The 27958-nt window shown below is 52.5% G+C and overlaps 1 protein-coding gene across 5 annotated transcripts; it reads left to right on the top strand.

Moving 5' to 3' along the window:
• Positions 1–27915, top strand: PDE1B (phosphodiesterase 1B). Of its 5 annotated transcripts, none has more exons than XM_064491085.1 (16): positions 1–136; positions 2447–2569; positions 17850–17963; positions 18884–19066; positions 19207–19273; positions 19618–19734; positions 21810–21950; positions 22362–22462; positions 22545–22670; positions 22790–22891; positions 23904–24024; positions 24328–24409; positions 24755–24863; positions 25278–25408; positions 25911–26027; positions 26525–27915. In XM_064491085.1, exons 2-15 carry the CDS (start codon positions 2460–2462, stop codon positions 26009–26011), a joined length of 1605 nt encoding a protein of 534 aa, XP_064347155.1. In that variant the 5' UTR covers positions 1–136; positions 2447–2459; the 3' UTR covers positions 26012–26027; positions 26525–27915. The 5 variants fall into 5 exon arrangements, with proteins under 5 accessions (XP_064347155.1, XP_010992385.1, XP_010992387.1 ...); XM_010994083.3 differs by lacking the exon at positions 1–136 and adding an exon at positions 153–252; XM_010994085.3 differs by lacking the exon at positions 1–136 and adding an exon at positions 2019–2042.
• The last annotated feature ends 43 nt before the right edge of the window (positions 27916–27958 follow it).

Raw genomic sequence — 27958 nt, forward strand, 5'->3', positions numbered from 1 at the left:
CTGGCAAGGAGAGGGACGAGATTGGGCAGAAGGAGCCTGGGAAAGCTGGGGGTGGGGGACAAGGGGAAAAGACAGAGAAGAATAGTGGTCTTTTGAGCCCATGAATGGAGCAGCACACCCTGTTCTCTCCCTAGAGGTAGGTAAGGCAGAAATGGAATTGGACTGGAACAAGAGGGATGATGTTGAGGTTAAACGCAAGGACTGGTGACTAAAGAAAGAAAGAGCCACAGAACGGAAAAGCACTCGAAAAAGGTTAGGAGACTTGGTCCTGGCTTTGTCACTGACTCTCTGTGGGACCACATCATTTTTCTGGGCTTAGCTTTCCCATTTGTTAAATGAGTGAGGTTAGACTAGATGGTCTCTGAGGTATATTCCATGAATTATTTTGTATGTGTGTGTGTTTGTGTGAATTTTCCTTTTCTTAAAATGGGTTAGGAATTGGGGGGCTGGGAGAGCAAGGGTGGGATATGCCACTGTGTTGAGAAGAAATATTGAGAGATCCCTCTGGAAGTACATCTCCCACCCCTTCCTTTCCCACCTCTTCTAGTTGAAATACCTGCCTAGTTTGGGAAGTTCCTTAGCTCTAATCCTAATTTCCTAATTAGAGCTCTTTAACTCTAATCTTATTTTGCAATTCTTTTGTAGTTTACAGCCCATTCTTTTTCAGTTGGTAAGGGAGGCATTTGCTCTCAAGTTTTGAGAATTGGATTGTGTAGGAGTCTGACTTGGGTCTCAGAGGCAGCAATGTCTTGGCTGGAACAGTTCCACTGGCCAAGAGGGAAAAAGGGTGTGCCCTTAAGTTAGATGGACAGAGGCTGAAGTCCCAGTATTCCTTCTGCTTTTTTTCTTTACCTCTGACTCTGTCATCTCCTGCCTCCATACTTCTTGGGAGCTGGTTTGGCTGATATGTCTCTGTTTTGCCAGATGGAAGGCCTGATCTACCTAGTTGCCTAAAAGGCAATCCTTCCATGTTGGGAATCTTTACTCTGCCACTTTACTTCTGTTCTTTTCTCCTCCGCCACTTGGGAAGAGGGGAGCTTCACTCGATACTTGGCGTGGAGTAAATACCTTCTTCTCCTGATCACCCTTCCTTCCAACCTCCAGAGTTCTTGAAATTAAAACTCACATCTGGGATCATGGATTAGTGAATACAGCTCCACTTTCTGTTTACATAGGATTTCCCTCCATGTCAAAGCAGGGGGTCATTAAGGAGGAGGAGTTCTAAGGAATCCTAAGGTGGTTCTTGCCAGAGTCCCACGTAGGATTCAAGTTGATGGAGGAGACTCTGCCCTGCTACAAGCCTTGAGTTTAAATTCCAGATCATTCATTCTACAAATGTTTTAAGCAGCTAAGATATTTTGTGCTGGGCCCTTAGCCATTAAATTTCTTTCGCAGAAGACAGAATAAGAGGAAATAAACTGGAAAGACTACAGGAGGGGTTGCAATGAGATAGGAATGATTTCCTGGCCCTCATAGAGTTATATACAGTCAAATGAAAACAGGGTGCTGCCTGCTCTGGTGGATTCTCTCTGGAAAGTTTTAAGCTTAGGAGAAACTTTCACCTCCGTGGGTAGTTAGAGGCACCCGCGGAAAGCCACAGGATGGAGACAGGTCGGGAAGACCAAACTAAGGAAACTGGGGAGAGGAGTGGGATACCATGGCCACTCGAAGCAGACCGTGGACTTTTCCCTTCAAAGGCAGGAGCACAACTGTGAGAGCACAACTGGGGCTGGGTTCTGGCGGTGGTGGCTTCACTCTCCCAGAGTGTCCAGGACCCCAGGCAGAGAGATGTGGACTCATCCCTGATCCCTTCCTCACGCCTGGGACGCACCGGCGGCGAGGCACACGTGGATACATGAAATGACAGACACAAACTCAAAGCACACAGCCAGGGATGCCGCACAGCCGCCCACAGTGAGGTCCTGCCGCCCGCCGCTTGCGCTGCACTCTGTAAACAGGCGTTCACATCCACCCGCGCGGGGCACACGCAGCCTCCCGCACCCGGCGCCTGTGTGCGTGCGCTCGCCCTTGGGCGCTGCTGTGTGAGTGTGCCCCCGGCTTCCAAGCGTTCCTCTGGGAGGGGCAGGAGAGGCTGCGAGGAGTGAGAGACGAGCGGGCTGGCAGAGGAGAAGGGAGGGGGGGAAAGGGAGGGGAAGCCGGCCCGGGGAGGAGGAAAGAGGCGAGGAGGCGGCTCTGGCAGCGCGCGGCGGCGGCGGCGGCGGCGGCGGGGCGGAGAGCTTGGACTGGGAGCCCAGAGCTCGGCTGGGCAGCGGGAGAGGAGGCGCCGCAGGAACTGCAGCTCTGCCAGCTTGGGCCGAGCCTTGAGACACCGGCCTGGCTGGTCCCCGCCAGCCGCAGGTGGGAAGGGGCTGGGATGGGGGGCGCGGGTCCCCGGACTAGGAGCTGAGGCTGAGCCGCGGTGCTGTCTCCTCCCTCTGTTCCGTAGACAGAGGCTGAGCATGGAGCTGTCCCCCCGCAGCCCTCCCGAGATGCTGGAGTCGGATTGCCCGTCACCCCTGGAGCTGAAGTCAGCCCCCAGCAAGAAGATGTGGATTAAGCTTCGGTCTCTGTGAGTCCCCGGGCCAGGGGGTGGGGGGAAGGGATTTTAGGGTGCCTGGAAAGGTGGGGGTGTAGCTGGAGCCGGGCCGGTGGATTCTTTCGGGCACACATGTTGGCAGGTGCGAGGAAATAAACTGCCCTGACACGCGTGGCGAGGCCACATGTGCAAGGCATGTGCGGGGCAAGCCGGCCGGTTGCAGCGGGTTTAGGAGTTGCAGGGCTAACAATGTGCTTGCGGACCCCCCTGGTAACACACGCAGCGCAGCGCAGCACAGAGGCAGCACAGTATTTGCCGTGTGGCAGGGCTGCAGACGGGCAGCATTCAGGAGGTGCCAGGCTGACTCACACGTATCCATGTGCAGGGTTGTGCAGATGTAAGACACATCACATGTGTGTACGTGAGTGTCCCAGGGTCACAGAGATGTGTGTAAGGTGCTTGCCCACAGCTGCAGATTTAGTGCATAGGGATACTTGTGCCAACCTGTGGGTCATATAGAGCTCGGCTGGGATTGGTGGTTTCTGCCTCCTGCAGCCTATGGGGTGGGGGTGGGGGTGGGGGGCACTCCATACCTGAGCTGCTTATCTCTCTTAGGGCCTGGAAATCCACCCTGCATGTTAACAATGGGGAACCCACCGAGGACCTAGAGAAGGGGTGGGATACTGACCTGAGGTCTGGAGAGGGGGAGGTGGATCCCCTACCTGGAAGATGGGGTGGTGGTGAAGAGAGATTGATTGACAGGGGCAAGGTAACTGTCAAAGCCTTTTTGTTGCTGTAGAGTCTTCCAAGATCTCCAAGCATTTAGGCATCTTTTCTTACTGTTGCAGGAAGAGGGCATGTGGGGAGGAATAAATAGGAAAAGGAAGGAATCAGGTGTCCCAGATTCCCATTCCAGGGAAGGAAAGGAACTTTTCTTCCTGCTCCTCAGAGGAGAGAGATTGGGTCAGAGATGAGCCATGCACCATGTTTATCTCCCAGTCAGCTGCCATTGGGTAATCTCCGCAGTCTGTTGATTCTTAACCAGAGAACAAGGGAAGGAGCCCCTCTCCCTGATATGACTCCCCATGGCCCTGGGGGAAAGGCTGCAGGTGTTTGGTGAAGAAATACAGGAAACAGAGCCTCTAAATCCAGTTCCTCCCCAGTACCCTCAATAGTGAGCAGTGAAGCTTTTCATTTCTGGGCTCTGGCAGAGGAAGAGATAGGGGTAGAATATGGATAGATGCTTATGATTGTGTTGTTTTAAAAATACATCACCTGTGGCGATAAGATGACACCTTTCTGTTGGGCCGGTGGGTCTGATTTACACACTAGCTGCTTAGAGAGGCCGTAGGGAGAAGGGAGGCACAGTGGGCAACAGGGCTTGGAGTCCAAATGTGCTTCTCAGTCCCCTCCTTTGCTGCCTCTGGCCAATGCAATTTGCAGGCTCCATGAAGCACAGCCTTAGAATGAGGTTCTGGGATGAAGCAATGGAAAACCGGATTGAACTGATTTTTGTTGGGAGGAGCACTGGGTGATTCTTGATAGAAAATGCTGCTCTGTTAATGGTAACTAAGCTAGAAAGAGGTATAGGTGAGAAAGCAGTTGAAAGGCAAAGAAGGGACCTCAGGGTCTATAAATGGGAGAATTCAAGGTGTCCCAGGATGCTTCCTCATAGCACGAATGGCTCATCATATACTTCCTTTGCCTTCATCCCAGGTAACAGGCCCTGCAAAAGAGCAGGTTCTGCCTATTTCACTATCTCCCACACCTTTCTAACCAAAAGTCTTTCCTGGAAGCAAATTGCTCTTTCTTCCCTTAGTGTGAGAAGTGCTCAACAACGAGAGAAGGGGACCCTCAGAAGGAAGCACTGAAACCTGGGGAAAGAAGGGAGTAGAGGCAGCTGCCCCTACAGAGTGTGTTCGCTGAGATGTCCTTACAGGAGGTCACAGTGGACAAGGATCACTAATCTTATTGATGAGATTGTTCCGGTTTTCACTCACTTCAGCAATCTGGTCCTTAAGAATGCTAGCTACGTGTAATAACTCACCCGGAAAAGCACCATCTCTTCAATGTTAATCACCAGGAATAGATTCCCAGGCTCACTTTTTCAAAGCGGAGGAAGATTTTGATATTATGATAGATCCCAAGTTGATGGCTTACTGGAATTGGCCCTGTTTGATTACTGGGGAGGCTTTGCCAATCAGGTGAAGGGAAATAAAAGGATTTTAGGACTTTTTCTGGGTAGTAGAGAGAAATAACTCTTAGGGTCCAGTGGTTTCTGAAGAGGTGAACAAAGGGGGCATTCCCTCCTTTGAATAGAAATAGAATTCCTACTCCTCTCCCCAGTTACCACCTGTCCCCAGACAGGCCTTAGGTGGGAAGGGACTGTTTAGTCTGGGAATAGGAGGGTGGACATGATTATCTCAGGACTAGATACTGAATAAAAATGAATACAAATGGAAAAAATATATGTATGTTGATTCCCCTACTCAACGTATCCTATCCCCTCCACCCCAACTACTCTTTTAATTTCTAATCTGGGATATCTAGATTTTTTTTCAGGGAATCTGGGTCTGGTGTTTTTCTTCTGGTTAAAAAAGCCCATACTAATATAATTGTGCAGGGCAATTTCCCCTTGGGAAGGGCATCCAGGAATTCTGTTTCCCATACTAGGACTCTGCCAAAGATAAATTCAGAATCTGGAGCATGAGAGCTCAGGAGAGTCTCTAACTGTGGGATTTCACCTCTACCTGGCAGGAAAATTTTCCTAACTAAGCAGACTCTCTGGCTAAGGCATAGAGAGGCTGAGACAGGCAGCCTGGGGATGATGGGTTGACCAGGATGAGTTTCAGCATCTCTAACCTTAAACAGAAGGATCTGACCTGCCTGCCCACCCATCTCTGAGACCAGAGGACCTTGAGGAATATAGGGGAGGGTGGGTAGAAGTTGAAGGGGTTCTCTGTATCTTTTGTGAAATAAGAAAAACTATGAGCAGAGATTGGTTTGCCATCCTTGGCTCATTGATTGATTGATTCATTCATTCAACAACTATTAATTGAGTGCCTCCTATGGGCCAGGTGATGTGCTGGATGCTGGGGATATAGTGGTGGACAGAATGGACACAGTCTCAGATTCTGTGGAGTTTATAATATGGTTCAACTCCATCAAATGGAGTGGAGAGTAGAGAAGGTACCCTGTTCCTCGTTTTGCTATGCCACCCAAGTGGTAGAATTCAAGCTCTCTAGTTTCTGCCTCATCTTTCCCTTTGGTGGGGTGGTGGTAACACACACAGGAAAAGCACGTATATGAATTCTTTCTCTCTCCCGGGTAGTACAAGCATCACTCTCTTCTCTCTGCTCCAGTTTCTCCTGGAATTTTACAGACAGAAATTCCCTCTTCCTTGGGATAGTCTAGACACAATCCCTTTCTCTTCTCCTTTCTCCACACACTCAGGCTCCCATGGTCTAGGCTCAATGTCCTAAGCTGTGGTTCAAGGTCATTACAGGGGAGCTGGAGCAAGGACTCAGCTGGGGCTTGTTTTTGCCCATCTTTATTTCATCGGAGTCTAGTGTGGTACCTGGAACATAATAGGCACTCAGTAATTGCTGTTAAATGAAGGAATGAACAAATGAAGGAATGAACAAATGAAGTAATGAATATACGTGTATATGTCACAGAGCCAGGTTCTCTCTTATGCTGTGGTGCATGTGTTCCTGTGTGTGGAGGGGGCGGGGGGAGGGGAGCGGGAATGGGGATGGAAGAAAGGCAGAGGTTATTACTGTTGTTTTTTGAGAGGGTGATGTTCAAAGGTATGGGGTTTGAGGACCTCAGGACAGAACCTGGAACTGAAGGAGTTACAGAGGATACAGGAACAATCTGGTTTTGTGAACGAGATGTATCAGGATGAAATTGTGAATGCCTGACGTGTATATGTATGTGTCTGGGTAAAGGGTAATGTACGTGATGGGGACAGCTGGTGGAGTCAGAGCTCCATGATGATGTCTCTTTGTTTTTATGTTTATAAATGGCAATAAATAATAAATATGTGTGATAATAAATTTGTCGGGAAGATATACACTTACCTGAATACCTGAAATAGTCCTCTGTATGAATGAGATGACATATACGTGTGTGGGAGTGTATGTGTTAGTAACGGGATAATATGTATGTGTGATCTGGTGTATGTGTTTGTGACACACTCACACTTTTTGACAATCCTGGGGAGATCAGATGGGCAGGGGGAGGAAGCCGTGGGACTGGACTGGGTACCTTGCTGATTTATCCCACCTTTTGTCCTCATCTTGAATATGCCCCATGGAGTGATCATCTGTGGCTCTTACCAGTTCGAAAACTGTGCTGCCGACCTCCTTTCTCTGCATATGGCTGTGGAGTTGCTGTGAAGATTGCAGGACAGACTGTGGTTCTCTGGACCTCTGGAGAAAGAGGAGCATCATTTCTCCCAGGCCTTTGTAGAAATGATCTTTAGTGCCTTCCTCCCTGGATCAGCCCTCCCTCCTCTGTTTCCATCCATGGCAAAGGGCGTCTCTCCTCCCCGGGTTTTATACCCACAGCTCCCATCAGCTGTCGCTATTTCCTCCATCAGCTTTGTCTTGAATGAGGCTTCTCTCAACGGTAGAGTGGAAAACTCCTGCTGTAAGGTGAAGGGGAGGTGCAGAGATAGGGGAAATCAAGTTCAGATCAAAGGAAGAACTTCACAAACCTCTGGTCAGAGTGAATGGCTGGAGGGATTCAGAGAGGCAGGGTGGTGGAAACAAAAGAGCACAGGGAATATTGGGAAACTTGAGTTTGAGTTCATGTTCCCACTCTGCCAAATACTAGCTGCATGATCTTGAAGTCACATACTCTCTCTGCATCTTAGTTCTTTCTTTGATGTCATCCATGGGAAAGTGGCTTTTAAATGATAAATTCTGCAGTTCTTTCAGCATGGGAGAGCTTGCTGTGAAGAGGCAGGGGAATGGGAATAAATGGGCGGACATTGTCTTAGATGGGGAGAAAATAAAGAGTCAAGAGGCAGGAATCTGAATGACTTAATAGGTTTGGGTCCTGGTGTCTGGGGCATGATTTGGAAGAGTCTTGTTAATGAGTGGTTCTTGGAGGGGGTGAGGCAGGTGTCTGAGCTTAGAGACCAGAAGGCTGGGTGGGGCTGGAAGAGGGCTATCCCACCAAGGGTGTGGGCCACTGAGGTCAAAAGCAAAGAGAGGGACTTGCTCCCTGTCATCTCTTTTCGAGCGGTTAACTAGAAGTGGATGGAGCAAATGCAGTTCTAAGACATGGTGGGTGTGGGGAGCCCAGGGACCGGCATTGGTGAGCTCTGGCATTCATCCTAAGTCTCAAGGCCTGGGGGTGACATGACCAGTTATGACACATCCTATTTTAGAGAATCTCTAAAGTCCCTTAGAACCCAAATATCGCTCTGCTTGCCCAGGAACCCCAGGAAGACGGTTAAAAAGACAGAGAGGAGATCCCACGTTTGAGGTTGCATTTATCACTTTTGTCAGGAGGGGGTGAAGTAGGTTCGAGATGATGCTACAGGACTGGAAGGCTGGGTGAGAGACTCTATACGAGAGAAGCCTGGATGTCTCTAGACCCCCTCCACCTGCTCCCTGTCCACTGAGCTCCTGAAATCAACTCCTGTGTTCTGCAAGGCCTTTCTTGTGCCTTCTCAGTGACCTCATCCTCCTAGCTCCTCTGGGGAGGAAGCCAAGTAATTGCCTTTGGGTCTCAGGGGGCTGATTTTCACAGGTACGGAGTAGCTATTTTCCAGATGTCTTCAGGACAGCACAGAGAAAGGGGGACAAAACCAGGGCAGCAGGTGGGGTGCAGGTGAGACCACAGGGAGACTGAAGTTGTTTCATAATGAGATTGTCCCCTAAGGGAGGAAGACTTAATGGTCCGTGAGAACTGGGAGAGAAGCCTGGGAATAGTGAGCGGGGCACAGATGGGACTTGAAGGGGAAGAAGGGCCACTGGAAGGGAAAAGGAGGAAAGTGAGTTGTGATCCATTCACTGCAGTGAGGTCCCTAGTGCCAGTGCTCTTGCCCCTCTGTCCCTCACATCCCCAGTCCTGCAGCTGCCCTTCTCCCCTCTTGCATCTTCTCCCTGTCTGGGAAGAAAACAGCAGGCCAGGATTCTACTTCGGCACTCCAGACCTGGCATCCTCCAGTGAGGGAGCTGTGCTGGGGTTTTGGTGGAGAAGCAGGCTTGGGGGGAAAAGGGCATCTCCAGGGAGAGGCTTGGGGGCTTAGGGCTGGGAGAAAAACTAGAAAGAGGTGCTTCAGGTGGTACTGTTGGATCCAGCCAGGCCCCCAGGTCGGTTGATGCCACAGCTGCAATGAGAAGTCAGATTTGCAAATAATTACAGTGGCTGCAGTGGGATGATTAGGCTGCCAGCTGGTGTTGGCACCATTTAGGTTGGGAAGGGAGCTTGGCTTTCAGGGGGCTTAGTGATTCTCCGGCAGGCAGGACCTGGGGCTAGAGAAGGTTTTGTTCCTTCTTACTCTTGGCTTCCCCGCTCCCCTGTTAATCAGCTCTTGTATATCTAACTTGGCACCACCCGCTTAGTTCTCTTCTCCGTGCCCACCTTGTTTGGAAACTTCTCGGGGCCCGGGTAGAGTGAGCACACATGCCAGCAGTGTTGCCAAGCTCCCTAAACCCCAACTGTCTCTCTACAAGCAGTGGCTTTAGAAATTCCAACCTGAAAGAAATATAATAAATCAAATTGCACCAGCCTCACCCCAAAGACTTCTTTGTCCTGCCTCTTCTCTTCCTTCCTATTCTTCTTTGAAATGCCAAGAACATTTGCTGTTGTTTTCATTGCATCGAGATGGTTTGAAGAGAGATATGTGGGAGAACTTCTGGGAAAGTTCCTGGAGGTTAGAATGTGATGAAGATAAAAGCCACCCTCCTCCTTTAAAGCATCAGGTGAGGGCTGAGCTGGGGGAAGCAGTGAGCCAGTTAGAAAAGATAAACTCCAACCAGGGAATCCTATTTCCCTAGTGCCGCCAATCCAAGTGCTGAGCTTTACAGAGGGGGAAGCTAATGCCCAGAAATAGTTGGTAAGGCTGGGGGCCAGGCTAGGACCAGACCCATATTCCACTGATGCACAGTCTAGAGCGGCTCTCATCACACCAGCGGTCATTCCCTTGCCAAGTTTCCAACTTACTTTCCCGTCCCAAGCCTCCTTCAACATCTGTTAAGTCCCCTGGAAACAGGGCATCTGCTGGGAACATCTGCTGGGATGTGGTTTGGCAGGCCGGTGGGGTGGTCCATGTGGAGGTGGTTAATAAGCAGAATTAAATAGTGCAGGGAAGGAGGAGAGGGTTGCACAAGTGAACCAAGACAGAGTTCTCCTGGGCTGGGTCCTGGGAGCCTCCTCTCTGATTAGCTTTCCTCTGACCTTTTTGCCCACCCCTCCCATTTCCTCCCTGTTTCCGGGGCTGAAGCCTGAGGGCGAGGTGACACATCTGTGTGCTGGGCAGGGAGCTGGGCTACCTGGGTTCCTACTAGTCTGGGCTAAGGCTTACACTGCTTAGGTTACCCGCCTCTGCCGCTGATCTGAGCCGAGCTGGGCTGTTGCTAGGAACACCTGTTAGAAACGGCTTCTGGTCAGGAGGCGGAGGGGGACTTGTCTTCAGACACACTCACAAGGGTGTGAGCTGACTCCTCCCCTTCTTCTGCAGTGTTTCCCAGACCTTCTTCTCCAGTACTTTTCAAATCTCCCTTTCTTCACTCCCTGCCCCCTTAGTACCTCCTGCCTCTCTCCCTCATCTCCCTCCACTCGCCTGGTGTCTGTCCTTCCCCGCCTACCCGCCAGTCTTCCCCAGGCCCCGCCCCATTTCCCCCCAACCCCCCCATCCCTCCAGCTCCTCTGTCCAGTGCCTGGAGATCTCTCACCACCGCTGCCATGTCAACCTGAGGCCTGCAGCCTCCCAGGATGGCACCCCAGCTCTGCCACCGTGGGGGGGGGGCTATTTTTATCTGTGAAGCCACCCCCGCCACTGTGCCCAGCCAGCTGCCAGAACCAGGGCTGCTTGTATAGCAATGGGAAGCCAGGGGAGTGAGTGGAGCAGCAGAGCTTGGATGAGGTGGGGATCTGGTTGTTCCTGGTTTCTGGAACTCCGTGCTCTGCATGTCTGCAGTTTTGGCTTCCACTACTTCCCTGGCCCCTTTAAAATTAGGAGCTAGGGAAGAGCCCTTGACATCTGGAATGGTGGGGAGACACGGCTTTTCCACATCAGGGGCCCTGGGTGCACAGGCACAGGGGACTTTGTTCATGGAGAACTCTTTAATTTATTTATTTTTAATTCTTATTTTTTACTGAAGTGTAGTCAGTTTACAACATTAGTTTCAGGTGTGCAGCAAAGTGATTCAGTTATACACATACATACATATATATATTCAGTCTCTTAATGAATATTTGCTGAACTAACTAAATAGAAACTAGATAATAATCTTGTGGATTTATGTATCACTTTAGAGTTTCCAAGGTGCTCTCATATGATGTCATTTGATCCTTATGAGAAGCATGTATTCACCCATTTTACAGACAAGGAAACTGGAGCTCAGAGTGTCTTATCCAAAGTCACACATAGTGACCAAGGCAAGGCAAAAGTCTCCTGATTTTAGTTCATATCCTATTTCTATTAGATTTAGATGATTTCCTTGGTTCTTTCAATTTCTGAGATTTTGGAGATCAGCCAGTTAATCCCTTCCCCAGCACCCACCTCCATACTCACACCCACTCGTCCTTACACCCCTCTTCTCTCACTGGAGGCAAAGTCTCCTATCCTTTGTTGAGCCCCTGTTCCAACTCCTGTTCTTCAGTGCAGATAGGGAATGGTGGGGATGGACTAGGGAGGGAGGCATTATAGTAGGGCTCCTTGCTCTTTTAAAAAGGAAAACTTATACTGGAGTCATCACATCTATGTCCAGCCCATAGGACAGCCTCCTTGGCCCAGGCAGAGGTGTAGTGTGGCCTGTGAGTACATGTGTGGGTGAGTGGATATGTGTGAATTTTTTTCCCCAGGGGATAGTGGTTGACCAATATCCTTTCTAATTAGCAATAGTGAATAAAAGGCTGGGATGAGCATGTATGAGCTGCACGCTGGGATGAAGCAGCATGCATGTATGTGGGGTGATGTCATAAGCCATTATTTGTCCAACCAGCTTTGGCTCTATTGGGCAAGAGTGAAGGGGGATGGACAAGATATCCTCTCTAAAGCTTTTCTAGTCTAAGAAGTCTCTGCCTTTCACTAGGAGGGTTGAAGTTAGTGCCTATTTGGCTCAGATGGTAGGGGCTGGAGTCAGGTGAGGGAGCAGAGCCGGCTTGGTTTGGTGTTCTTTGGTGTTCCAGGCTGGGTGCAGCTGGCTACCACCTGTCCGTATTTCCACCCCATCTCTATGCCTCCAAGCCAGCTTGTCCACAAAGCAGGCCAAATAGCTTGTCCCTCATCCCTGGGGTTGGCCATTCTAGATCTCTGACTCTAGGTCAAGTCCTTTCTCTCTAAAAACACTAACCAGCTCAGCAGCCCTACTTCATGGCTACCAAGAGTTCACTAGAACACAACTTGTAGACATTTAACCTCGATTCCTCTCCTTGCTGTTGAAGCCCACTTCAACTTGTCCCAGTAGTTTCTCAAATTTCATTTATTTATAATTCTTCGAGGCCTTGGCACAGTGATTAAGTATTTTAAATTCTCCCAGCTTTGGGGAGGTAAGGGTGCAGGGGTCGGGGGCTGGGGTGGATGGTGGTGTATGTAAGACTTGCCGTCATAAAATCCTAATCCTGGCTCGTGGCCCGTTTCTTCTCTTTTCTCTTTCTCCTGTCAAACGCACCCCTACTAGTTCCTCTTCTTCATCCCCACATTACCCCCGGCCCTAAACTCCACATTAAGAAGACCGTAGTCCCGCGGAACTCTTCCTTGACCCCGTTTGGCTGCATCTCGGGCGCTCCTCCTTAGCCCCGCCCAGTCCCTCAACTGACCAATCGCAGCCCCAAAGTACTTGTATTGGTGACGTCATCCCACAGCCAATCCGGAGGCGGGCCGGGGCCGTCTGCGCACGTCCACTTCGCGCCGCAGAGGCTGCCTTCTTTCTCCTCCAACCTGAGCGAGGGCAAAACCTGCAGGCGGAAGACGGGGTTCTGGCCCCCAGGTCCCTCTAGGACTAACCCATAACTTCTCTTCTCCCTCTGGGCTGGATTGACCTCTCTCCAGTTAATTCACGGTTATTCCCCAGCCCCGGTTTTACAGATGAGAAAACTGGGCGGGGAGTGTTAAAGTAACTTGCCCAGCCTCTCGGTTTCTGTGAGCAAGTCCTTCTGACTTTCAGTCACTGCTTGGGCGGGGGCTTCCCTCCCTGTTGAGCGGGTCTTTGAGTAAGGGTCCCCGGATGCCTAGTTTCAGCAGGCCCCTGCCCTGCAGTTTCTAGTTCTCTTTCATGCTTCCATCCTGTCAGGTGGGTTAAAGCTCATTTTGAAGAACGGCCCCAGAAGACGACCCTGGGAGGGAGCTGAATCTGCCTTAGCCCCGCTGAGGGGCTCTTGCAGGGCCTCTTCCCCACCGCTGCAGACTTCCTCTCCAGGACAGGTTCAGGATGTTTCCCTGTCCCTGCACCCTTAAGCCTCCCGCTAACCCTTTACTTCTTCCCAAAGAGGAGCCCCACCTCCTCAGAGCAAGGGGCTGGCCTGTGCTATTTCTGTCCTTTCTGGGATTCTTCTGAGAACAGATTCTTGTTTTCAGTCTGATTCAGATGTGAAACTTTTCCCTCAGCCTCTCACCCAGTTGCTGGGGGATGGGTCTCTGCCTCATCCACTCCTTCCTCTAGCCAGGCTCTTCCTGTTCCCCTCCTCAAAATTCTCCTGTCAATCACTCAGTTTTGCTGAGACCTGGAGGAGGAAGTCAGGGGCTTAAGAGGGAGCCTTCCCCTCAGGGGCCTGGGGCCCCAGGGGCAGCACTTTGATACTTTGAAGTAGGAAACTTTGATTCCCATGGCCAGCCCTGTTCCTGTGCAGAGGAGTCACCTCCATGGCCCCATCCTCAGGTAGGCGCCAGGGATGAGGAAGGGAGAGGGGAGGAGGAGGACAGGCTGCTATGGGTCCACCAGTTGTAGTGTGGTGGAGCGGAGGGGTCAAGACCTGACAGTCTCCTATGTTTTGTGTGTGTGTGTGTGAATGTGGTTGTGACTTAGCAGTGACAGGTGACTTAGCAGTGTTTCCCCTCTTTCCTTCCTGACCTCCAGCAGTCCCAGCATCCTTAGGACCTCACATTCCTCCAATATCTCCTCATGTGGTCTTAAAAGCCTGAAAGGGAAATAAAATTCTTCTCTCAACTCCCAACCCCTTAGCTTGAGGCTGCCCTGTCCCATGCTCCCCACTTATAGTGGTATTTTGGGGAGGGTAGTGGTGGAAGTAGTGGCAGGGGGCTTTGGAAATTGCCAGGTCCTCTGATGGGGACTGGGGGAGCTGCAGTCTTCTGGAGTGTTGGGATTCCTACTGCCCGGAGCCACCTTTGCCAGCTGGCTGCCTATAGCTGGGAGAGACTGGGGCCTCCAGTGGTCAGGATCTGAGGCTCTCCCTTGGGGCAGGGACTGATGGTAGAGGAGGAAGAAGTTGTGGTGGTGAACCAAAACTAGGGATGGAGTGGAAGGGCTGTTGGGAAGCTTCAAGTTTTCCTTAAGTCTGGATGAAGACTGGACAGGGGTGAACATCCTGTTCTGCAGGGAAAGGGACCTGTACCAGATACTCCGAGGACTGAACCAGAGGGGCTAGAGGAAAACTGATGTGAATGGGGAAGTAGGACTTCCTGCAGAAGCATGGCGAGGTGAGGACTTTGGGTGGGTCTGAGGAGATCCTAACTCTGAAGGACGTTAGAATCAGAGAGGCCCTGCCAGGCCAGGAAGTTTTGTGCAGGAGAGTTATGTAACTTCAGGAGGGGGAAATGCAGCACCTGGATCCCTCCAGCTGCCCAAGTCCAGGTCCCCTCCTTGGACTCCCCATTTGTCAGATTTATCCTTTTCCTCCCTCCTCTTCCTTCTGGTGTCTGGATCATGTTGGGTTCAGATTTTAACAGGAGCTATGAAAGAGCTCCTGGACAAGATCAAGACGGGGAGGGGGAGGAACTTGGAGGGCAGGGTGTGTTGAAAGCCAGCCCAGGACCTCCCTCTTCTCCCCTGACTCTCCATTGGAGTTTCAGAAACCCTGCTTCTGAGATGACAATTGTGAGCTCTGGCAGACAGCTTCCCGATTAATCTGCCTCCTTTCCCTTTTATTTCTTTAGTGAACATTTACTGAGCATGTTACTGGGTGCTCTGAGCACAGCTGCCAGGATAGACAAATCACCGTCACTGGCATCAAGACACCTCCCCAGTCTATTGTGGGCCACCAAGCACCATCACCCCATGAAGGATGGATGACTGAGCCGGAAGGAGCTCTGATGCAATGAGGCCCAGCCTCCCTCCAAGCCAGTTACACGATCAAGCTCCTTCTGCCCCAACACCTTTGGTATCTGGGGCATAGTTAGGCTCCAGTAGAGTGAGTTGTAGGCTTGACAGAGATTGACAGGTTGTGTAACCTTGGACAAGTCACTCAAACTCCCCATAAGATGATTGTGAGGCTCAAGTCAGGTAATTATCAAGGCGAGATTACAGCCATTACCATTCTCCCATTTCCTCTGTTAAGGGGCTTCCTAATTACCAGCCTCCAACCAAACTAGGTGCACTCTTCTCCACCTGGACTTGGGATAGAGCAGGCAGCAGCTTGTAGGATTTGAAGGGAGTGGGGTGTGAGCTGGGTAGGGCTGGCAGGATGCTGGTCAGTTAATTCCAATTCAGATCACATTTATAGAGCCTCATTGTATATGCAAGGCCTTTCGAATACATTATTTCATTTAATCCTCTTATTACAGCCCTTCAAACATGGTTTATTATTATCCTCACTATTTAACAGATGAAGGAACTGAAGCTTGAAGATAAAGGTTCTCAAACTTCAGGGTGTGTGAGAATCACCTGGGATGCTTGTTAAAAATGCAGATCTCTGGACTCATACCTTAGAAATTCTGGTTCAATAGGTATGCAGTGAGGCCTAGAATCGAACAGTTTCACAAGTATCGCAGGTGATTCTGATACCGGTGATCTACGGGCCTCACTTTGGCGGGCACTGGTGAAGAATTAGACTTGCCCAGGGGCTCAGAGCCAGGAAGTGAAAAGTTTGAATCCAGGATTCCTGCCTCCTGGAGCTGCCTTGGAAGCCTGGGTTTCTACATTAGACAAATGGGTGTCTTCCCCGCCTCCCTCCCTCTCTAGGCCCATTGTGAGGATAAAAAGAGATAATGTAGGAGACAGCGCTTTTTAAAATGTAGAGCTGGCAGCATTGTTAGAGATTATGCGAATCCATGCAAATGAGCACCCGTGGGTTTGGCTGGCTGTTCACTTTGGGAGCCTGTGCTGGGCTGTGTGTTTCCTCGAGGTGGCTCAGGAAAGAAGGAAGAACTTCGGCGGTGGGCATTTACCCCTAGTGGGCAGAGTTTTTGGCTGTAAAAGGGCTGATGGAAGTGGAAGATTAGGGCTGGGATGGGAATCTGGGGGAGAGGTGGGACCAGCAGCCTTTCTTTCTTCCTGAGTTGTGTGTCTCCAGATTCAAGGGTCCCTGGCCACGGGGACTGACCAGCTTGTGCCTGGGCCCCAGAGGCAGAGCACACTGTAATCTTTGCTCTGTGACCTCTGGGTCTGCACTCAGGGAGATGCTGGCTCAGTCACCCCTTGCTAGCTCATTGGCCGGAAAGCCTTTTGTGCTCTTCAGCCTCTATTCCTCCTCCCTGGTGGAGCCTAAGCTGGGGCTGAGCTTTACTGAACCCTGGGCTCTTTCTTGTTGAACAACTTGCTGTCTCCATGTGGAGACGGGGCAGCAGGAAGGCTGGAAGTGGGACTTGAAGATAGCCCACCAGGAGGCTCTAGTGTCACCCTTCAACGTCTTTCCCCGCTTTTCCCCTTTCCCTTTTGCCCCGTTTGCATTCAGACCTGTCTTCGTCCAGGACTGCTGGTCTCTTAGGTGAGAGCTGGCCAGTGATGCTTCCCGGGGCAGGCTATTTTGGGTGCCCTATTCCAAAGCTTGCTGGGACCCCGGGATTCTAGAGCTGCTTCTGTTCAGGAACGCCATTGTTCTCCCTCCCCCGGCAACCCTGGGAACTGATGCTAATTTCAGCCTCTGGTCCCTGACTCATTCTCTTCTCTTTCCTGACTCATAGGGTGACCTTGGGTTTCTGAAGCCCCTTTCAGTGGGAAATTGTGCTGGCCACCATCTCACCCCACCTTGGTTTTAGGTGGGGTGGGGCAGGGCTGGGGGAAGGAGCCAGAAAGGAATATTTAATTGCTTACTTTAAAATCACCATCTAAAGTCAGAGAGCTTTGTTTGCTTTGTGACTGCCTGGGCCGGACTCAGGCAGTCACAAACCAGACTTTTAAGAAGCCTCCCTGTTAATCACTGTCCCTCAGAATTGGTGAGTGTAAAATATGAGGGATTGTCTCTTCAGGCAAAGCGTCTAGTAAGTGAGAACCCTGACCCTACCTTCACTACTCTGGATGCCGCAGGGCAGGGACGGGATGGGTACATCCACCCTTTGCCAGAGGTTCTCTCTGGAGCAACCCGGGGAGGCAGGGGTTAATCCTGCTTTGTCCCGGTTGATGGATTCTGGAATCATAATCCATTAGCTCTGCCTGGATGGAGGGAAGCCAGGCGAAAGCATTCAGATTGGTCTTTGTTCTGTGTCTTTGCCATCCTTGCCAGGGACAGAGGAGCTGTGGACATGTTCCCCTAACCTGCCAAGACCAAGAGACATAATGAAAGAATCCTGGGGGCTCTTTTGATGGCTGTTGATCCCAGAGCCCTGTTTCAGGGGGAAAAAGGCAGTTTCAGCTTTTGGTTATTCAGACTATGAAACAGATCATCCCTGAAACATCACCCCAGGGGCTTGTACCTGCCTGATTCTTCTGAGCCTGGGCAATCTAAACAAGAGTTTTCAGGGAAAACTGACTAAAATAGGGTGTTAATGGTCAGAGGGGGATGGGGTCTGTGGAGTCAGGAAAAGCCTGGGGTTTAACTTTAGGGGGGTGGATAAACTTAGTACAAGCCCCGGCAACAGCCTGTGATGAAACACGTCAGCTGCTGTTATTCTATTAGAAAGATGAATGGCTTTTGGAAGACTGAGGCTGTTTCTGTAAAATGCGTCCTGTTAGAGGGTATCCTGCTCTCCTGACAAGGAAGCAGCACCTGAGCAGGTTGTCTGTCCCCGCCCCCGCAGGCTGCGCTGCATGGTGAAGCAGTTGGAGAACGGGGAGGTGAACATTGAGGAGCTGAAGAAAAACCTGGAGTACACAGCTTCCCTGCTGGAGGCCGTCTATATAGATGAGACGCGGTGAGAGGGGTGACCCTGGGTTGCGGGAGAGACGTACACACGGGCGAGAAAGCTACCAGACAGACACAGTCATCCAGGCTGGGGAGTCAGACAGAAAGCTGGAGATCGACATGTGTGACATGGCCAGAGCAGGGAGGAGGAGGGGCAGGGCAGGTAGATCTATAGGTAGAGATTTTGACAGAGATACAGAGGGACAGACAGAGAGTTGTGGAAATAGCACCAAACACAAGAAGAGGAGAAGACTGTTCCAGAGCTGGAAAGGCCTTAGAGCTCATCTGGTCCTAACCTTCTTGCCAGTGGGGAAGCCTTCCAGACTGTTGCTGCCCAGGATGGGAGCCACTGGTCACACATGGCTATTGGGGCTTGAAACGTGGCAAGTGTGAATTGAGACGTGTGTGTATATATAAAATCCATGCTGGATTTCAAAGATTTAGAGAAAAGAATGTAAAATATCTCAATCATGTATTTTATATTGATTCCATGTTAATGATAATACTGTGGGTACATTAGGTTAAAGAAAATTCATTATTAAAATGAATTTCACCTGGTTCTTTTTAACCTTTGAAGGTGGCTACCAGAAAACTTTAAGTTACTTATGTATGGTTTGCATTTTATTTCTGCTGGACAGTGCTGCTGGTCTGTAGCACCCTCCATGGGTGGTACCCATTCCACTGTCTGCTTGAACACTTCCAGAGTTGGGCTGCTCACTACCTCACATAGTGACCAGTTTCATTATTGGAGACATCAGAAAGAGAAACAGAAATAAAAAAGACTTAGCGAAAGAAAGGAAAGCGCGGGTCAGAGGAGGGAGAGAGCCGCTGTGAGAGTTTCCAAGGCGTGGGGTGTGGCTGGGCCCAGGGTCTCTAGGCTGTGGAAGCACCTGCTGTCTTTGCTCTGTGACTCCTCTTCTGGGGCCTCAGGCAAATCTTGGACACGGAGGACGAGCTGCAGGAGCTGCGGTCGGACGCGGTGCCTTCGGAGGTGCGGGACTGGCTGGCTTCCACCTTCACCCAGCAGACTCGGGCCAAGGGCCGCCGCGCGGAGGAGAAGCCCAAGTTCCGGAGCATCGTGCATGCGGTGCAGGCTGGGATCTTCGTGGAACGGTGAGGCTCGCCCATGCCCTGCCTTGCTCTGCCTCTAGCTGTGTCTCTCTCTCCCAGCCACCTTGGTCTTCCAGGACCCCACCTGATCAGACCCCACCCCCAGACCTCACACCTGAGCTTCTTTTCTTCTTCTCCCTCAGGATGTTCCGGAGAACGTACACCTCTGTGGGCCCCACCTACTCCACTGCGGTCCTCAACTGTCTCAAGGTGATCCCTGGGTTTTCAGGCAAGAGGAGGAGTTGGGGGATGCAAGAGTCATTGGGGCAGTCATACTCTTTATGGGGTGATTTTTGCCTTCCCTTTTAACTGTTGTTTCCATGTTCCTCAAAACAACTTTTGCCCACCCCAGAGGCCAACTCCTGACTTCTTGTCGCTCCATATGAAGAGATATCTGGGAAGAAAGAGGGCCATTTCACCACTTCTTTGTTTCCCTGCTTCCCAAGCCTCTGTAATCATCGGGAAGTCCCCCTTGAAGTCTAACTGCAGCCCTTGCTGCTGCTGGGATGCCCCCCCTTGGGAGTCTCTCTGTCTACTTCCTTGTTTCTCCACAGAACCTGGACCTCTGGTGCTTTGATGTCTTTTCCTTGAACCGGGCAGCAGATGACCATGCCTTGAGGACCATTGTTTTTGAGCTGCTGACTCGGCACAACCTCATCAGCCGCTTTAAGGTTGGGAGCGTCCTAGCCCTGCCTCCAGGCAGGATTCTCCACTCCCATTGCTCCTGTTCTCAAAGAGTCCAAACGGGCAGATTCCACAGGCTCCTTCCCTCCCTCCGTCTCACTGTCAGGGACGTCTCCCCATGCCCATCCTAGTCTACCTTTTCCTTCACTCCCTGCAGTCCCAGCCTCTGACTTAATTTATTGCTTTCTAGGGGAAGATTCTAGCCCTGCAACTGTCCAGCCTAGGAGCCTGCCCTTTCCCCATTCACTTTGTCCCCTCACTTGCCCTCCCCGGGCTGGCTGCAAGTCCAGCTCCCTGTTTCAGCCCTCCTGCCCCCTGCCCGTGCACACGGTCAGCCTGGAGTCCAGATGCTGTCAGCCGTGCCCTGCGGGACTAGCACCTCTCCGTTTGTTTTGGGGTGGGGCCTCTCCCTCCCTTCCCGCTCCAGCTCTTGCCTCTGTCCAAGGAATTTTATGGAGAGGATCAGCTCTTGGCAGGGCTAGATAGGGCTGTAGGTGCGGAGGGAGGGTGTGAACTCATTTGCTCTTGGCTGGCCAGGAAGAATATGGGATTAAAGTCCTCTTCAGATCCCTGTGCCAGAAGGTTCTTTTGGGAACAGGAGCTGGAAAAGAATCACTTCCATGTGGGAAAACCATCCTTGGAGGTGGAGGGTGAGGCGGGGCCGAAGAATCACAAAGGGGATATTTGTTCAGCACTCACGTGGGGCTGACAATAGACGTTAGGGTGGAGGAAAACGCATGTGTTCTGAGGGGCATGGGGGCATCAAAGGAGTCCAGTCGGAGGGCCCCTCCCAGAGGGCTTCGGGGAGTCACCGGGTCACCCTCTGCCTCCACTTCACTACAACAGACTATTGGTGTGTGAGAGCCTTTCTTTGACTCAGCCTTTTACAACAGCTCCCCAGAGGGTTTCCAGAACTTTCCTGAGATGCTCAGCTGGAAGTTTCCCCAGTGCCTCCCTGAGGCCTGTTCCTCTGCAGTTTCATTTTCCTCTTTCCAATCCTGCCCTCTCCAGGACAGAGAACAGCAAGGTCCTCTTTTTCCTAAGACTTTTCCCAGCTCTTGTTTCCCAGCTCCAGACTGGTTCTCAGACTTCCTCCAGACACCAAATTCTCCTACTGGTGCTCCCTCACTTGGAAGGGGACCCCAAGAGTAACTGCGTCAGGTTGGGTTTGGCCCAACCCCAGCCTGTCGGAGAGGGCCCTTCTCGCTCTAGTCCTCTCTCCTGGTAGAGACCCCTTGTCAAGCTCCATATTCCTTTCCTGGGCACCTGGCCCCTCCCCTGCTCCTCCCCTTCCCTTCCCTTCCTCCAGGGACGCCATGGCAACAGAAAAGCCAGGGCAGTTGTCATGGAAACGGTCCTTTAAAATTCCCTGAATTTGGGGCACAGCCCTCCAGAGGTGGGGGCCGGGGATGTTAGGGTCTGACTGACTAGTGGCACATCTCCTGTGCCTCACCCCTACTGCTCATCTTTGTAAGTCCTAAACCCTACTCTCCTCCCAGCCTCAGAGGAGCCTTGGGTCTTTGAAAGAGGCAGTTGTACCCTCGGGGCGTATGCAGAGACCGAGTGCTTGAGAGTGTGTGGGAAGGCTTCTCAGAGGAGGGGGTGATCCACATCTGGCTAGAAGACTGCTCTCCAGGCCATCTGATTCTTTCCCTTGCTTCTGAGCCCCTCTCCATGGCTCTGGGGATGGGGTAGGGTAGTTGGAAGCCAGGAGGGAAGTTTTCTTTCCTTTTCTAAAAAATCTTCAGGGAAATAATAATTATAGCTACTCTTTAGAGAACACTTAAGTGCCTTGTACTTATCTCATTAAACTTAAGGTAGGTGGTATTCATTCTGCAATTAAGCATCTGAGGCACAGAGAGGCACGTGACTTGCCCACGGTCACACAGCCAACAGGTGTAGAGCCAGGATGTGAGCCAGGTTCACCGATTGAGAGGCCATCACCTCCCCTGCCATGTTGCCTTCTAAAGAAAGAGGGCCTTGCTGACCTTCATCCTCGGCCACCCCCCTCCCCAACTCCCGCACACCCTCCACGTATCTCGGTTTCCTCCTCCTCCTGCAGATTCCCACTGTGTTTTTGATGACTTTCCTGGATGCCTTGGAGACAGGCTATGGGAAGTACAAGAATCCTTACCACAACCAGATCCACGCAGCTGATGTTACCCAGACGGTCCATTGCTTCTTGCTCCGCACAGGGATGGTGGTAGGTGCCCCGGAGATCGCTCTTCTGTGATTCAAGGTTTTATGGCAGCAGCACTGGGCAGTCTAGACTGTACTCTCATTCCCCTTTTTCTCTCTTTGATTCCTCTCCTTTGGCATCCCAAAGCCTTTACAGAGTCAGATGGGACTTACTCACTCTAGAGAATTCCTGGCTGGACTGTGACTTCATGGGCAGTGCTGGGGACGCGTGCTGGGATGCAGTGGGAATGTTGCCATTCGGGATGGAGGAGGGTCTTTGGCCATTCTAGGAGCTGAGAAACATGGGTGCATTAGCTCAAGAGCTGGCCTTGAGGAATGGAAGGGCTGGGCTGAGCGGTCCAGCCTGTGTGTGGAGGTCTCCGGGCAGCGACTGGCAGAGGCCAGCCTCCTCTCATCCTCTGTCTCTTTCTCCCAGCACTGCCTGTCGGAGATCGAGGTCCTGGCCATCGTGTTTGCTGCAGCCATCCACGACTATGAGCACACAGGCACTACCAACAGCTTCCACATCCAGACCAAGTGAGGGGTGGGGACGAAGCAGGGGCGGGAGGGGCCCAGTGGAGGTACAGAGGGCTGGACACCATGACCTTGGGCTTTGCAGGTCAGAATGTGCCATCCTGTACAATGATCGCTCAGTGCTGGAGAATCACCACATCAGCTCTGTTTTCCGGTTGATGCAGGATGATGAGATGAACATTTTCATCAACCTCACCAAGGATGAGTTTGTGTGAGCAGAAGCCAGGAGTGGGCATCCCTGAGAGACCCCTCACCCCCAAGCCCTCCCTTCCCTCTTTCCGGACCGCCCACCTAGCAGTGCTGATCCCTGCTTGGGTTCTGTCCATTCAGAGAGTTGCGGGCCCTGGTCATCGAGATGGTGTTGGCCACAGACATGTCCTGCCATTTCCAGCAAGTGAAGACCATGAAGACGGCATTGCAGCAGCTGGAGAGGTGACATCTGGTGGGGCGTGGCTGGGGACAGGCCAGAGTGAGGGGTGTGTGAAATGTGGGCGTCCACATGGGTCATAGGTGTGCCAGGTCTTGACATCTCATATATGTGACGTGTGCGCCCGTGGCCCGGGCTCGTGTGCGGCCCAGGCAGCCTGTCTGCTGGAGAGCACTTGGGCTGGGGGTCTGAGATGGGCGTTCTCATGGCAGCTTCAGGACAGGCTTCTTCTGGAAAGTTGCGAAAATCATTCAGCCTTCTGGACTCGTTTCCCTACCTGTGAAATGTGAAAATGATATGCCTCCCTCCACTACAGCTTGCCACCAGTTTCTACTCCAAGCGGGCCATTGGGAGAGTTGTGTGAGGTTAAATGAAAAAGCACAGAACAAATGCCATAATTACATCTAATGTTGCTGCAGAGTGGGTGGGAGTATACAAATGTAAGAGAGAGTAGGCTGTGTTTGTGTGTGGGCTAAAGGTGTGTGTTATTGTATGGTGTCCATATGGGGGAGAGTGTGCATTGTCAGAGCGTGGCGTTGTTGGGAAATAACAATAATCATTATAATAAAAATAATTACAGACAACATCTACTGAGCACTTATTAGGTGCCAGACACTCTTCTAAATACTTTTATGTTGTATGTCATTTAATTTTCAGAACAACTCTGTGTGGCAGATTCTGTTATTATTTCCACTTAGGACTGAGGAAAATGAAATATGGACATTTTAAGTCACTTGTTCCGTGCCACATAGCTAGAGTGTGTTAGGTGTAGTGGGGATTTGAACCCAGCCCTTTGATTCTGAGAAGCTGGGCTGCTTCCTATACATCTATGGGTGTGTGTGTGAGTGTGTGTGTGTGTGTGTGTGTGTGTGTGTGTGTGTGTGTGTGTGTGTGTCGAGCCTCAGAAGGTGTTTGAAGTTAGGTCTGAGAGAGGGCGTGTGATGAGAAGTTAGGCGTGGTCCGGGCTTCCCTTTCCTAAAAGATCAGTCTCCCTTCCTTTGTCACCTGCCCCGACAGGATTGACAAGTCCAAGGCCCTGTCCCTGCTGCTCCACACCGCTGACATCAGCCACCCAACCAAGCAGTGGGCGGTTCACAGCCGCTGGACCAAGGCCCTCATGGAGGAATTCTTCCGCCAGGTCTGGGGCAGCTTTGCCCGCCCTGCCCACGGGGAGTCTCCCCTTTGTTCTCCGAGTTCCCTGTTCCTACTCCAGCTCTCCATTCAGCTGCCTGCAGCTGCCGACCTGATCCCGAACCCGTGGGATCAAATGTATCTCTGCAAAGCCTAACAGTCATTGCCAACAGAGGCATTCCGTTGGCATGCCACCCATTTTTAGGTCAAAGGCACAGAGATCCCTCTTCTCCCCCAACAGCCCCTACCGCCCCAGCTGCACCCCAGGCTGGTAGACTGAGGTGCTTCCCTGCCTCGTCTGCTCCCGCAGGGTGACAAGGAGGCAGAGCTGGGCCTGCCGTTTTCTCCGCTCTGTGACCGAACCTCCACGCTCGTGGCGCAGTCCCAGATTGGTGAGTGTCCCTTCTGGCAGGGAGGAGAGGGTGGGGAAGGGGAGAGGGTGCCTTCTGGGCCTGCATCAGGACTGCTCCTTGTCCCCATCCCTCAAAACTATAATTCCAGTCAAGGTGAGCCTCCTGTGTTAGAGCATGAGGTCCTGGGGTGGAGCGCCAGGGTGGGCAATGGTGGACAACGATGGGGAGGAGTTGACTGGGTCACAAAGACATCGTCCCAAAGGCTGCCCCCCTGGGGAACTTCTCAGCCCTGGGTGCCCCTGTTTTACACGCAGCTGGGGGCCACAGCCGTGCCCGCCATAGCCCAGCCCTCCAGGGCACACGTCGTGTCCCCCTGCCCTGCAGGTTTCATCGACTTCATCGTGGAGCCCACATTCTCTGTGCTGACGGACGTGGCTGAGAAGAGTGTCCAGCCCATGGGGGATGAGGACTCCAAGTCTAAAAACCAGCCCAGGTGAGGGTGGCCGGGGTAGCCAGGAGACCCCAGAGAGGACCGACTCCCAGGGAGGAGGCTCAGGCCTGGCAGGGGTGTGGAGAGGCAGATGACTCCCAACCAGGGAGCCCCTCTGCCACGGGTCACACGTGGGGCCAGGAGGCTGGGGGCAGGGGGTGTGGCCTGCCCGTGTTCCCTCTGCCAGATTTGCTTTCTTCCATTAGCTCTGTCTTTCTGTGAATCTGCTTTTATTTTCCTTCTAGTAGGAGGGAAGGTGTGGAGAGGGCTGGGGGCCGGGGGCCGCCTAGCAGAAGGAAGAGGGGACAGGTCTCCCTGATGCTCCCGGTCCTCCATCCCTCCTGCTCTGAGGGCTGTGGAGGCCATCCTGGAGGAGGCAGGGTCTCATCTCTGCCATGTGGGGGGTCCTGCTTCTAGTTTCCAGTGGCGTCAGCCTTCTCTGGATGTGGAAGTGGGAGACCCCAACCCTGACGTGGTCAGCTTCCGCTCTACCTGGACCAAATACATTCAGGAGAACAAGCAGAAATGGAAGGAACGGGCAGCAAGCGGTGGGTCCTGTGGGAGGTTGAGGCCTTGTGGGCAGGATGGCTAATGGAGCAGCAGCGGGTCCATTTTCCTTAAGCCCCATGAGCAAACCTTTGTCAGACTCCTCCCCAGAGTTGGGAAGGGACTGATCAGGCTGCATTAGATCATGGGAAGGACGGACTGACTGGCCTGGACTGTTCTAGAAGAGGGACTGGAGAGAGGAGGAGGAGAGCCAGAGCCCACAGCTGGAGGGACCCGGTGCACACTGCGGTCTCTAAGTGGTGCCCTGTGCATGCGGGTAACCTGGTGGCCCTGGCTGAGACATCTCTTCCCTAATGTGTGAGTTGAGGGGCATGAATTTCAGCAAGGCTGGAGAGGCTGTCTCCAAGTGTGCCTGGGTTGAATGGAGCTTAGCTTGAAGAAGGGGGATGTGTGAGAACCCCTTATTTTTCTCCACATATTCCTTGGGTTTGGGGGAAAAACACTGCTTGGTCTGGTCCCAACTTCCTTCATGTCCCTCCGCAGGCATCACCAACCAGATGTCCATTGATCTGCCCCCCTGTGAGGAAGAGGCCCCGGCCTCTCCTGCCGAAGATGAACACAACCAGAACGGGAATCTGGACTAGCGTGGGGCTGGCCCAGGTGAGCTTGCGGTGGTGGACAGGGAGGGGCCTGAGGTTCTGCAGGGAGGAGGGAGGGCTGGGTGTCTAACAGGCATCTTTGAAGGGTCGTCTCTGTGGTTCAGTGGATGTGAGATTCTCCCTCCCTCTTTCCAGGCAGGATAAACACATAGAACTGAGCCAGGGCGTGAGTGGGAGGCAGGGAAGTCCTCCCGCCTCTTCTGTCCCAGCCTCTGCGGGGAGAGAGGAGGTAGCTCCTCAGACTGGGGTGAGGCCTGTGTGGCTCCTTTGTGCAGGTCCGGGAGAGGAAGCAGCCAGGGCGTGAGGCTCTGGGAGGTCAGCTGGGCATGACTTCCATTCCAGCCCCCGCTCACATCCTCGCTGAGCACATTCTGTGGGGCACTTTTTGCACAACTAGATGTGAAACTGAGTGGGGATCCAGTGGGTCGTTGGGAAGGTAAGTCAGGCTGGAGATGAAGATGGAGATCAGAGCACTGAGGTGTCTCCCTCTTCCCCTAGGCCCTCACCGAGTCCAGAGTGTTCAACGTCATCAGCACCATCCATCAGGACTGGCTCCCGCATCTGCTCCAAGGGAGCACGGCGGTCACAGAACAGACAGCCCACCCGAAGGACAAATGCCAGAGACTGTGGGGTTGGGGGAAGGGCCCCTCCCCACCCGACACCCACTGGGGCGCGCTTTAATCTCCCGTCAGCAAGACTGGGGAACTTCAGGCTCCCAGTGGTCACTGTGTCCATCCCCCCACCTCTGGACTCTCCCCGTGGCCAGATGACTGGCTGGACGAGAGCTTCCTGGAGGCTTCCCAGGGCCAGGGGGGAGGGTCAGAGATGCCAGCCCCCTGGGCCCTCCCCTATCCTTTTTGCCTCCAAGTTTCTAAGCAATACATTTTGGGGGTTTCCTCAGCCCCCTACCCCAGATCTTAGCTGGCAGGTCTGGGTCCCCCTTTTCCTCCCCTTGGAGGGCTGGAATAGGACAGAGAGATGGGGGTTTTCAGAGCCCTATGCATGGGGAGGGGAGTGGGCTTCTTCAGGGTGTGGTACCTTTCTAGGGCCTGGGGGTGGGGTGCACCCTGTTTACCCCAGGCTTGCACTGCTTCAGCCCCATCCCCAGACTGGCCCCCTGCAGTCTTCCCTCTCCGAAGTGGTGACTGGGGGAAGAGGAGCCACTGGGACCAGGAGCTGAGAGGAGGTCTTTCCTGGGGTCCCCAGGGACTCGGGACTGGTCTAGGCCCCTGGGGCTTGTCACCTGCTCTGGCCAAATCCTGAACCCTTTGCCTCCTTCCTCTCCCCTGGGGCCAGGAGGTTCCTATCCGACCAATGTCTGTAAAGTGCTCTGAGGTCTCCCCAGCAAAGCACCTTTAGGATGCATCCTATGAGCACAGGCGGGAGGGACCAGCTGGGCTGGGGTCAAGGGTGCATGGGGAGGGCGAGGTATAACCCAGTAACCCTGTGTTGCAAACAGAGAGGGTCCCTCTCCTCCCTCCCAGCACTGGCCCACTTACAGGTGCCAAGAGGCCCCTCTCTGGGGCAAATGGGGAGTGGAGGGGGGCAGATGGGGAAGGGCTCAGGTCTCCTGCTGTCAAAAATGTCCTCTGAAGAGAGCCCAGCCAGGCCTCTGCCCCTTCCTCTCCTCAGGCTCCTCTCTCCCCGCTTTGTCCCCAGAAAGTTCCAGGTCCAGGCGACTGCCCCTCCTCCTTTCTTGTAAATACCAACCATGCATTTGTACAGTGGGCCTGTTCATGTGAAGTCATATCCACGGTCTCTTAGACCTGCCACCTGCCACTTGTCCCTTCTGCCCCACCCCTAGTGGGGCAGAGACGCATGTGACTCACCCCTGCCCTTGGACTCCCAGCACCCTGCTATCACCAGAGGTCAATAAAGAGGAGAGACCAGGCCTGGCCGTGAGTGTCGTTCACTGGATATCTTCGCGCACAC

The sequence above is a fragment of the Camelus dromedarius genome, chromosome 11, assembly GCF_036321535.1.
Source record: "Camelus dromedarius isolate mCamDro1 chromosome 11, mCamDro1.pat, whole genome shotgun sequence".
Taxonomy (NCBI): domain Eukaryota; kingdom Metazoa; phylum Chordata; class Mammalia; order Artiodactyla; family Camelidae; genus Camelus; species Camelus dromedarius.